The sequence below is a fragment of the Pseudorca crassidens genome, chromosome 11 (genome assembly GCF_039906515.1).
Source record: "Pseudorca crassidens isolate mPseCra1 chromosome 11, mPseCra1.hap1, whole genome shotgun sequence".
In the NCBI taxonomy this organism is placed as follows: domain Eukaryota; kingdom Metazoa; phylum Chordata; class Mammalia; order Artiodactyla; family Delphinidae; genus Pseudorca; species Pseudorca crassidens.
This window is the reverse complement of record NC_090306.1, coordinates 99305692-99318491: the sequence shown is the minus strand read 5'-3', so window position 1 is coordinate 99318491 and position 12800 is coordinate 99305692. Positions and strand designations below refer to the sequence as shown.

Genomic DNA, 12800 nt, shown 5'->3' with positions numbered 1-12800 from the left:
CTGCGTTGGGTCTTAGTTGTGGCACTCGTTATCTTTCATTGTGGCTCACAGGCTCTTCACTGCGGCACGAGGGCTCTCTAGTTGAGGCTCATGGACTTAGTTGCCCCACGGCATGTGGGATCTTAGTTCCCCAACCAGGGATCGAACCCACCTTCACCTTCATTGGAAGGCGGATACTTTACCGCTGGACCACCAGGGAAGTCCCATTGGGTTCTTCTTTCTTATCAAACCTAATTCTATTCTTAATGTATATTCATTAATTCTTCTACTTCTTGTGCAGTTGGTATAAAGCACTCTGTTAACGGAAATGTTTCTTGGACTCTGGTAAAGAACGTTAGGCACACGCAGAGTGCTCCTGAACGCTCTGACATGTTCCCTCTGTCTGTCATGTTCTCCCTGCGCTCCTAACCTGAAAAACTTGGGCTCATCCTATTCTTACTCATAGAATCCTACTGGGTTTTTTCCCTTTCTTAGCAATTTATATATATAAATTATAAATATATAAGTGGGTGCTACTAAATATTGAAAGAATGAGTGAATGAAAACATGAATTTAGGTAATAATGCAAAAAATATATGACATACATCACATAAATGGAACAAAAATATCATGGCAGTTTGGTGGAAGGAGAGATTAGCTCTTGGTTGAAGTAATTAGGAATGACTTTACAGAAAGGTTGACATTTGAGCTGATTCTTTTTTTTTTTTTTTTTTTTAGGTCATGCCATGCAGCATGCAGGATCTTAGCTTCCCAACCAGGGATCCCCCGCATTGGGAGTGCAGAGTCTTAACCACTGGACCACCAGGGAAGTCCCATTGAGCCAATTCTTAAGAGATGAATAGTGTTTCAGTAGGCAGAAGTGAGGGTAGGGGAAAATCCTGATGGGGAGCAAACAGCATTAATGGAGGTATGCAGTGGAAAGAAAACTGCGTACTTGGGAGCAGCCTACCTATGTGGATTCATCAAAACAGCATGGAAGTGAGACTGGGAGGAATAGTGAGATAAAGCTGGAATCATGCTGGGACTAGAGCTTGGAGACATCATTCAATAGGCAAGGCAGAACTGTGACTTACAGCTGTCTCAGCAGGGAAGTCACATGATCAAGGAAGTGGTGGTATGTCAGAGGGATCCATTTAAGAGTTCCTAAAAATGTTGCGATATGAGGTAATAAGAACTGGAACTAGGATGGTGGTGTATGGATAAAAAGGGCTTTTTAAGAGACTATGAAAAAATAGGATGTCAGCAAAAATGGTGGAATAAGGAACTCTAAAGGTCAGCCTAGAACTCTAGAATCTAATCAAAAGTTTATAGCAACTAGGGGAATGTTTAATCAAGAAAAGAATAGTTGAATGTCAATAAGGGAGTTTTGTGCACTTTAACTTACCCTAGTACTATCCTCCACTCCCCAGTTTGGCAACAGCTTTGACAACAACAACCCATATTCTCAGTATAGGTGCCCACTCCTGGGCGGAGGAGAACAGACCTTATTGTGGTTTGACCTGTCCAGTGGCTTCCTGGAGGACTAGCTCTAAGGGCATGTGCCTAACTCAGAACTCTCTTAGGACTTAGGCAGCTACCTAGGGCACATCTGTCAAAAACATTTCAAGGCAAATGTGTTAGAGCTGCTATCTGGAGCAAAGAATGACATTTTGGGCAAACAATAAAAAAACTGAAAAGTGAGGAAGGAAAGACTGGGAAATGAGATACTTTGAGGAATAAAGGCTTTGAAAACCTCTGACATGTTCATGGGAATCTAGAAAGCACCACACATACATTTTCAGGGCTGAGTTCATGCTCAGAAGAAACCTGAGAAGGCCCCAAAACTGTTACCTCTGGTTGACAGTGGCTCTGCTCTGCTCAAGCAGGCAGTGAAAGCTAAGACAGAGTTTTAAACTGCCTAGCTGAGTGATAAAGACAGGCTCCAACTCACACACACACACACAGGCCATCTGCAAAGGCTGGGATTTTGTTGTTGTTGTTCCAAACATACAAGTAAACTGTCAAATCACTAGCTAGCCTCTAAATTAACATAAAAGAGGCCACACATGTCATTAGCCACACATAACAAAGAATATAGACTTTACAAAATTAGTTCAGGGGGCTTCCCTGGTAACGCAGTGGTTGAGAGTCCGCCTGCCGATGCAGGGGACACGGGTTCGTGCCCCAGTCCGGGAAGATCCCACATGCCGTGGAGCAGCTGGGGCCATGAGCCATGGCCGCTGAGCCTGCGCATCCGGAGCCTGTGCTCCACAACAGGAGAGGCCACAACAGTGAGAGGCCCGCGTACCACACACACACAAAAAAATTAGTTCAGAAAAATCACTAAACAATAACTACAATATGCAGCAACAACACCCTGTGGAAGAGGGAGAGTCTGATTTCCAGAGTTGCCACATTATAATTTTTAAAAATGTCCAGTTTTCAACAAAAGAAAAACATGAGGCATGCAAAGAAACAAGAAAGTATGGGACTTCCCTAGTGGTGCAGTGGTTAAGAATCTGCCTGCCAATGCAAGGGACGCGGGTTAGAGCCCTGGTCCGGGAAGATCCTACATGCCACAGAGCAACTAAGCCCGTGCGCCACAACTACTGAGCAGTCACTCTAGAGCCCACGAGCCACAACTACTGAAGCCCGTGAGCCACAACTACTGAAGCCCACGTGCCTAGAGCCCATGCTCCGCAACAAGAGAAGCCACTGCAATGAGAAGCCTGCACACTGCAACGAAGAGTAGCCCCTGCTCTCCTCAACTAGAGAAAGCCAGCACGCAGCAATGAAGACCCAAAGCAGCCATAAATAAATAAATAAATTTATTTATTTTAAAAAATTAATTGAAACTGCCCCTTAGGAAGCCAAGAAATTAGATTCACTAGACAAAGACTCTAAATAAACTATTTAAAATATATTCAAAAATTAAAAGAAACAACGACTTAATAACCTAAGGAAAAGGATGAAAACAATGTCTCATCATGTAGAGAATACAAAAATAAAAAGATAGAAATTATAAAAAGGAACCAAACAGAAATTCTGGAGTTGAAGACTATAATAACTGATATAAAAAGTTCAGTAGTGGGGGACTTAATGGCATATTTCAGCAGGCAGAAGAATCAGTGAACTTGAAGATAGGTCAATTGAGATGAATAGTTACTACCTGAGTAACAGAAAGAAAAAAGAATGAAGAAAAAGGAACAGAGTCTAACAGACCTGTGGAACACAATCAAACATATCAATGTATGTATTATGCGACTGGCAGAAGGAGAGGAGAGGAAAAAAGGTGGAATAAAGAATTTTTGAACAAATAATGTCCACAATTTTCCCAAATTTAATGAAATACATGAATCTACACATCCAAGCTCAACAAACTCCAAGTAGGATAAACTCAAAGAGATCCACACTGAGACACATTGCAATCAAACTGCTGAAAGCCAAATACAGAGAATCTTGAAAGCAGCAAGAGAAGAAAATTATCATGCACAAGGAATCCTCAATAAGACAAACAGCTAACTTCTCACCAGAAAATATGGAGGTAATGGGATGAAATATTCAAAGTGCTAAAAGGAAAAAAAATTGTCAAACAAGAATTCTAAATCTGGCCAAACTATCCTTCAAAAATTAAGGAAAAATTAAAACATTACCAAGTGAACAAAAACTGACAGAGTTTATCACTACTAGATCTGAAATATAAGAAATGTTAAAGGAACTCCTTCTGCCTGAAATAAAAAGACACTGGACAGTAAATGAAATCAACACAAAGAAATAAAAAACACTGGGAAAGATAATTACATAGGTAAATTAAAAATCAATATTAATGAATTTTGGGTTTGTTCATTTCATTTCATCCTATATGATTTAAAACACAATTGCATAAAACAATAATTATAAATCTATAATGATGAGCACACAATGTATAAAGATGTAATTTGTGACAATCACAATATAAGAGGGCAGAGATATGTAGGAGTAAAGTTTTTGCATATAATTAAAACTAAGTTGGTATTAATTTGAACTAGATTGTTATAAATTAAGATGTTAAACATAATCTGTGGGGCAACCACAAAGAAGATAAGTAAAATACATGCAGCAAAGGAAATGAAGAGAGACAAAGATGGTATACTAAGAAATATCTGTTAAACACAAAAAAGCACTCATGGAGGAATTGAGGAACAAAAATGATATAAGAAAGATAGAAAACAAATAGCAAAAGAGCAGAAGTTAAATTCTTCCTTATCAATAATTACATTAAATTAAATGGATTAAAGTCTCCAATTAAAAGGCAGAGAATGGTAGAATATATTTTTTTTAAAACATATTACTGCTATAGACTGTCTACAAAAACTCACTTGAGATCTAAAGACACAAATAGGTTGAAAGTAAAAGGATGGAAAAAGATACTCCATGAAACAGTAACCAAAAGAGAGTTGCAGTGGCTATACTAATATCAGAAAAACATAGACTTATTTATCTCTTGTAAAAATAAAATACAGTGTGTGTGAAAAAAAATTATTACAAGACAAAGAGGAATCTTCTATAATACTAAAAGGGTTAATCATCAAAAAGATACAACAATGATAAGCATGGATACATCTAACAAAATTCAACCAGACCTAACATATAAGGACACTCCCCCCACAAAGGTAGAATACACATTCTTCTCAAGTGCACATGGAACAGTCTCTAGGATAGACCATATGTTGGGCCACAAAACAAGTCTCACGAAATTTATGAAGACTGCAATCATACAAAATATCTTTTATGACTACAATGGAATGAAATTAGAAAACAATAACTGAAGGATATCTGACAAAGTAACAAATATATGGAAATTAAACATCACATTCTTCTTCTTTTTTTTTTTTTTTTTTGCAGTATGCGGGCCTCTCACTGTTGTGGCCTCTCCCGTTGCAGAGCACAGGCTCTGGACGCGCAGGCTCAGCAGCCATAGCTCACAGGCCCAGCCGCTCCGTGGCATGTGGGATCTTCCTGGACCAGGGCACGAACCCGTGTACCCTGCATCGGCAGGCGGACTCTCAACCATGAGCCACCAGGGAAGCCCTAAGCATCATATTCTTAAACAACCAATGGGTCAAAGAAGAAATCATAAGTGAAATTAGAAAATACTTCGATCTAAATGAAAGCAAAAGCATACATACCAAAATTATTTAGATGCAGCAAAAGCAGTGCTTAAGAGTGAAATTTATAGCTTTTAATGCCTACATTTTTTAAAAGAGAGATTTCATATTAATAATCTAACTTTCCACCTTAGGGAACTAGAAAAACAAAAGCAAATGAAACCCAAAGTTAGCAGTAGGGAGGAAATAATAAAGATTACAATGGAGATAAATGAAATAAAGAATAGAAAAATAGAATCAATGAAACCAAAGTTACTTCATTGTGAAGATCAACAAAATGTACCAATCTTTAGCTAAACTGACCAAGGAAAAAAGAAAATTCAAATTACTAAAACTATGGATGAAAGTGGGGATGTTGGGCTTCCCTGGTAGCGCAGTGGTTAAGAATCCACCTGCCAGGGCTTCCCTGGTGGCGCAGTGGTTGAGAGTCCGCCTGCTGATGCAGGCGACACGGGTTTGTGCCCCAGTCCAGGAGGATCCCGCATGCCGCCGAGTGGCTGGGCCCGTGGGCCATGGCTGCTGGGCCTGCGCATCCGGAGCCTGTGCTCCACAATGGGAGAGGCCACAACAGTGAGAGACCCGCGTACCGCAAAAAAAAAAAAAAAGAAAAGAAAAGAATCCACCTGCCAATGCAGGGGACATGGGTTCAAGCCCTGGTCCAGGAAGATCCCACATGCCGCAGAGCAACTAAGCCTGTGCGCCACAACTACTGAGCCTGCAAGCCACACTACTGAAGCCCACTTGCCTAGAGCCCGTGCTCTTCCACAAGAGAAGCCACTGCAATGAGAAGCCTGCGCACCTCAACAAAGAGCAGCCCCCACTCGCTGCAACTAGAGAAAGCCTGCGTGCAGCAACAAAGACCCAATACAGCCAAATATAAATAAATAAATAAATAACATTTTTAAAAAAGCAAGAAAGTGGGGATGTTATCACAGACCTTACAGAGATTTAAAATAAGATTATAAGAGAATATATGAACAATTGTATGGCAACAAATTAGATAACATAGATAAAATGGGTAAATTCCTAGAAAAAAACTACTGAAATTGACTAAAGGAAGAAAATTGGAATAGACCTATAACAGGTAGAGATTGAATCAGTAGTCAAAAAACTTCCAATAAGAAAAAACAGAAAAATACTCATGTAAAAAATCCTCAAAAATATACTAGTAAACTGAATATAACAACACATTAAGGGGATTATACACCATGACCAACTGGGATTTATCCCTGGAATGCAAAGTTTAAGATACGAAAGTCAATCAATAACATAAAAATAGACTACCTTATGATCCAGCAATCCCACTTCTGGGTATATATCCAAAGGAAATGAAAATAGGATAGCAAACAAGTATCTGTACTCCCATGTTCATTGAAGCATTATTCATAATAGCCAAGATATGGAAACCATGTAAGTGTCCATCAATGAATGAACAGATAAAGAAGATGTGAGATAGATAGATATGTATGGACAGAGAGAGAGAGAGAGAGAGAGCCACACAGAGAAAGACAATACTGCATGGAATCACTTATATGTGGAATCTTTAAAAAGTCAAACTCAAAGAAACAGAGAAGTAGGGTGTTGCCAGAGGCAAGGGGCCAGGGTGGGAGGCTGTGGAGAGAATAGGGACAGGTTAGGAAAAGGATCAAACTTAATATAAATTTTTTTAAAAATAGAGATGTTTTTAAGAAAATCAATCAATGTAATATACCACATTGACAAAATGAAGGACAAAAAACCACATGATCATCTCAATTGATGCAGAAAAAGCATTTGACAAAATTTTACACTCTTTCATGATAAACACACTCAACAAACTAGGAATCATAGGAAACTACCCCAAAATAATAAAAGCCATTTATGAAAAGCCCACAGCTAACATCATACTCAATGGTGAGAGATGAAAGCATTTCTTCTAAGATCTGGAAAAAGGTAAGGATGCCCATTCTCACCACTTCTATGGTAAAATGATCTTCAACAAGGGTGCCATGACCACTCAATGGGGAAAGAACAGTCTCTTCAACAAATGATGTTGGAAAAACTAGATATCCACATGCAAAAGAATGAAGTTGGACCTTTAACTTACACCATCTTAAAAATTCGACTCAAAATGGATTAAAGAACCAAACATAATCTCTAACACTACAAAATTTCTGGAAGAAAACATAGGTGGAAATTTTCATGACACTGGGCTTGGCAACAATTTCTTGCATATGACACCAAAAGCACAGGCAACAAAAGCAAAAATAGACAAATGGGACTATATCAAACTTGAAAACTTTTGTGCATCAAAGGACACAATCAACAGAGTGAAATGTCAACCTATAGAATGGGGGAAAATATTTGCAAACCATAAGAGGTTAATATCCAGAATATGTAAAGAACTCCTACAACTCAACAACACCAAAAAAAACCAAACCGATTTAAAAATGGACTAAGGACTTAAATAAACATTTCTCCAAGGATGATATATAAATGGCTTAAAAATATGAAAAGATGTTCAACTTTATTAATCATCAGAGGAATGCAAATCAAAACCATGAATGAGATAGCACCTCACACCTATTAGGATGGCTACTGTTGAAAAAAGAAAAGTGTTGCCTAGGATGTCGATAAATTGGAACTCTTGTGCACTCTTCGTGGGATTGTAAAATGGTGCGACAACTATGGAACAGTATGGAGTCTCCTCAAAAATTAAAAATAGAACTACTCCATAATCCAGCAATCCCACTTCTGGGTATATATCGAAAAGAATTGAAAGCAGGGTCTCAAAGAGATATTTGCACACTCACGTTCATAGCAGCACTATTCATAATAGCCAAGAGGTGGAAGCAACATAAAAGTCTATCAATGAATGAATGGAGAAACGAAATGTGTTATATGAGTAAAATGGAATATTATTCAGCCTTAAAAAGGAAGGAAATCTTGTCACATGTTACAACATGGGTGAATCTTGAGGACATTATGCTAAGTGAAATAACCCAGACAAAGACAAATACTATATGATCTCACCTACATGTGGAATCTAAAAAAAAAATTCAAATTCACAGAAGCAGAGAGTAGAACAGTGGTTATTGGGGGCTGATGGGATGGGGGAAGTGGAGAGATGTTAAGCAAGGTTACAAAATTTACAGTTAAGTAGGATGAATAAGTCTAGAGATCGAATATATAGGCATGAAGACTATATTGTACTTAATAATACTATATTGAACACTGGAAATACGCTAAGAGAGTAAAAAAATGATCATTATGTGAGATGACACGTTAATTAACTTGACTGTAGGAATCATTTCACTATGTATATTACATCAAATCACCATGTTGTATACTTAAATATATACAATTTTTATGTTTTTAGTGGCTAAGATGGTAAATTTTGTTATGTGCTTTTTACCACACAAAAAATGAACAACTTTGGGATTTCCCCGGTGGTGCAGTGGTTAAGAATCTGCCTGCCAATGCAGGGGACACGAGTTCGATCCCTGGTCCAAGAACATCCCACATGCCGTGGAGCAACTAAGCCCATGGGCCACAACTACTGAGCCCACGTGCCACAACTACTGAAGCCTGCACACATAGAGCCCGTGCTCTGCAACAAGAGAAGCCACCGCAATGAGAAGGCTGAACACTGCAACGAAGAGTAGCCCCTGCTCGCCACAACCAGAGAAAGCCCGTGAGCAGAAACAAAGACCCAACACAGCCAAAAATAAATAAATAAATACATAAATATATTTATTAAAAAATGAACAATTTAGCAAAAAAATGGAGAACATTTATGAACCAAGAAAATTTACCAAATACATATAGTCAATAACCATAAGACAAAAATAATTTCACTAGCAATTAAGCTTTAAAAAAAGATATCAGTATTCAGATTCCATGATCAGACTGAGAGAGCTATCAAAGATTAACACAGGGTGTTGGCATTGGGCACTCAAAGTATTAAAAGGAATGTAATTTGATATAATTCTGTAGGGTAATTTTGCAATAAATATATTTCTGTGTATAAATATATTAAATATAAAAGATTTTTAATATTTTGACAAGATCTTTCATATTAAAAAGATATTTTTAAAATTTTTTTTAAAAGTCTGTGTCCTCTGCTCCCACAATTCCACTTTCAGGAATATATCTGAAAGAAACATTCTGACAGGTGGGCAAAGATAAATCTTTAAAAAGTTCACTGCAGCAATGTTTATAGCAAGGACAAATTAAAATCAGACTATCTGGGACTTCCCTGGTGGCGCACTGGTTAAGAATCCGCCTGCCAATGCAGGGGACACAGGTTCCAGCCCTGGTCTAGAAGATTCCACATGCTGTGGAACAACCAAGCCCATGCACCACAACTACTGAACCTGCATTCTACAGCCTGCGAGCCACAACTACTGAGCTTGCGTGCCACAACTACTGAAGCCCGCATGCCTAGAGCCCATGCTCCACAATAAGAGAAACCACCGCAATGAGAAGCCTGCGCACTGCAACGAAGAGTAGCCCCCACTCGCCGCAACTAGAGAAAGCCTGTGCGCAGCAACGAAGACCCAATGCAGACAAAAAAAAAAAAAGAAAGAATATATCCTCCTTTTTTTAAAAAAAAAAAATCAGACTATCCCAGATATGGGCTGGAGCAAATATGTATGCATACTGGAGGACAAGACATTGAAAATAATGATGTAGGTACCGACACTGGAAAGCATCCCCAATACATTGGTAAATGAGAAAAACAAGTTACAAAGCAGTCTGACAGGGGAAGGTGTGTATATTTCCACAGGGGAAAGTACAGAAGGATACATACCAAAATGTAAAAAGCACTGGATGTAGGAATTTGGGGTAATTTAAAATTTTTCCCAAGTTTTCTACATGGTTTTACCTGCACACATTTTTGAATATGGATTTAAAAAAAAACAAAACTCAGTGTCTTCCCTTTTTACCAGTAGAGTCTGGCCCACACATTTATGACTTTTCAGCTGGGATCAGAAAAAAACCTCCACACAACACAGCCAAGCTGTGATGAATTTCTCAACTGTGTATTGTGAATAGTCCAGAGAAGTCAAAATATAACCAATCTTCTCCCTCTCAAGCTATTTCTTTAAAGTGGTTTTTATCCAGGAAGCCAGAGCACCTACAGAGACTTCTTTGCTGAGAAGAAAGAAGAGAAGCAGTCCTTTTCCTTTTAGAGGGGCAGCCAGAGTAGAGAAGTGAATGCATAATACCTAAGTTCAGAGCTCTCCCACATGCACTGGCCATGTGATTTTAAGCAAATTACTTCTCTTTCAGTTTTCCCACCTGTGAAAGGAGGAAACTAGTACTGATCCTTATTGCAGATAGAGCAGTTATAACTATAAAGCCCTTGCACAGTGCTCGGCTATGGTTAACCATTCAAGAGCACACAAGGGACCCCACAAAGGTAATCAAAGGACCATAAAATCAGTATATGTTACAATTTTTTAAAACCATGCGTCATTCCCTGCCTCCAGCACACAAACAGAAAAACAGACAGACAGACTCGTAGCCTGAATGAGAAGACACCCGAACACCAGATTAGAAGTGGCTTCAAGGCACAGAGCCACAGGCACACAGGTCAGCGTTCTCTAGGCCAGTGTGCACGCGGTCAGAATGGTGGGCAATCATCTCCTACTACAAAACTGAACAAACAGCAGCGGTCCTTCAGGGGCAAGGGAGAACCTACCGCCTTGACGGCGCGTATAAATCTGTCAAGAAAATATTCTGGGGAAGGAAGCATAGAAAAAAGATCTGGACATCAGCGTGTGGTACTGACTTAAACAGTCTTCCTGACAGATGCATTCAAAGCGACCTAGGTGTGCTCTGCCTCACCTGAGCACAGCCCTGGGCTTCAGAGTCTCACTGCTAGGCGAGCGCAAAGGAAAACGAGGGCAAACCGGAGCAGAGAGGAGCACCTTTAAGAAGTGCCGGGGGCTGGAGCAGGCCTCTGGAAAAATGGGGGCGGGGGATGAAGGAGGGGAGCGGGGCAGAGTCGAGGTGTTAGGTGGGGAGGTGAAAATGGGCGGCTCCGGGCTGAGCCTGACAGAGGCGAGAGGAGAGGGGCGAGCGGTGGTCACCGCTAGCACCACACAGAGCAATCGGTGCGAACCCCAAGGCCGCCATGGGAGGCAAGAGAGCGTCATTCTTCCTAGACGCGTCTTCTTCCGGTCCTGATCTTTAGAAAAAAGTAAGACCAGTCATCTCCTTGGTTGGGGCGAAGACGAGAGAGGGCTTTTCGAAGTTCTGAGAGTGAGGAGAGGCCCCTGACAGTTCGGGATCCTTCCAGAAAGATTCCAAAGACACTCATGCCTCTTCTACCTCCCAGAAGCCTGGCACCTTGTTCCCGTCACTCTACAAAGGTAGCGCACTAACAGCAGCCGCAAGCGACCCGGAGGGTCGGTGCGACTCCCCACTCCCACCACTGCACTTCCACCTTTCTTCTGAGGCAGCACGCGCCCTTCACACGTGCAACGGCCCCCGCTGACGCCTTCCCATTCCGAACACCCGTGAGGCAGCAAGCGCCCTAGCGTCGGGGCGGAGCCACGCCCGCTGCGCACGCGGAAAAGGCGGGAAAGTCTGATGCGCTGAGAGTTTGCGAGCCGCCAGTTCCCCGTGCATCTGCTGCCTCCTCTGACAGCTCCGCAGGCTTCCTTTCACGCACCTTTCGCCGAAGGGGATGAGGGCCCAGCGACGGTTCTCGGTGTGGCTCCGGTTCACTGCCATCCTGCCCTAGGGCCGCTCCTGCCGCCCCTCAGATGGGAAGGGGCGGGGCCTGCGCCAAGCTGTTGGGTGGGGCTCTGAAGGGGAGGGCGGAGATTATGGCGTAAGGGACTGAGGCGGCTGGTCACGTGAGGGGCCTTGGTCAGAGGACCAGACGGAGTCAAGGTCGAGACAGCCCTGATGGGGAAGGGGGAGGGTCCAGGGAGTTGACTCCACCTCCGGAGCGCAGAGGAGTGAGTGATGAGTGGCCTCCTCGACAGCGATTCGCCGTCTTGGCCCCTATGTGGCTGCCCCGCTGCCCACGGGTATGAACTTGAATTGGTCCTGTTGGGAATCAAAATTAAAAGTGGAATTTTCCTACGCCTTCCCTGGCCTGAGTCAGGAAGCTGTTGCCCTTTGGAGAAAGGGTCCAGAACGATTCCTCACCTCTCCTAAGGCGAGCAGAACTTTCTTCCACCAAAGAAAGCCTGGGATCAGAGCCGATTTCTTGTGAGGCAGCATCCAGGAAAGGGTGCGTTGCTGGGTCAGGAAATCAAAGGGGGAATTTCGACCCTGTGTGAGTCTGTTCCAGCTCCAAGATGGAGAGAGCCTTTTGTCTCTGTGGTACGCATCATACCTGCCCTGCCTCCTCCAAAGGGTGACTGTGAAGATCAGGTGGGATACGTTATACCAGAATTGCTTTTTTTTTTTTTTTTGAAGATGTTGGGGGTAGGAGTTTATTAATTAATTAATTAATTTTTGTTGTGTTGGGTCTTCGTTTCTGTGCGAGGGCTTTCTCTAGTTGTGGGCTTTCTCTAGTTGTGGCGAGCGGGGGCCACTCTTCATTGCGGTGCGCGGGCCTCTCACTGTCGCGGCCTCTCTTGCTGCGGAGCACAGGCTCCAGACACGCAGGCTCAGTAGTTGTGGCTCACGGGCCTAGTTGCTCCGCGGCATGTGGGATCCTCCCAGACCAGG

At 41.8% G+C, this 12800-nt stretch overlaps 1 protein-coding gene across 2 annotated transcripts in view; it reads right to left on the bottom strand.

Moving 5' to 3' along the window:
• WBP2NL (WBP2 N-terminal like) overlaps positions 1–11893 on the bottom strand; it is a 36874-nt gene extending 24981 nt beyond the window's left edge. For both annotated transcript variants that reach the window (XR_010932845.1, XM_067698752.1), the window contains exon 1: positions 11788–11893. Coding sequence is in view for 1 of the 2 variants with exons in the window: in XM_067698752.1 (XP_067554853.1) it covers positions 11788–11849 (62 nt within the window). In the remaining variant the exon portion in view is untranslated. The remainder of the gene's footprint in view (positions 1–11787) is intronic.
• Positions 11894–12800: the final 907 nt, after the last annotated feature.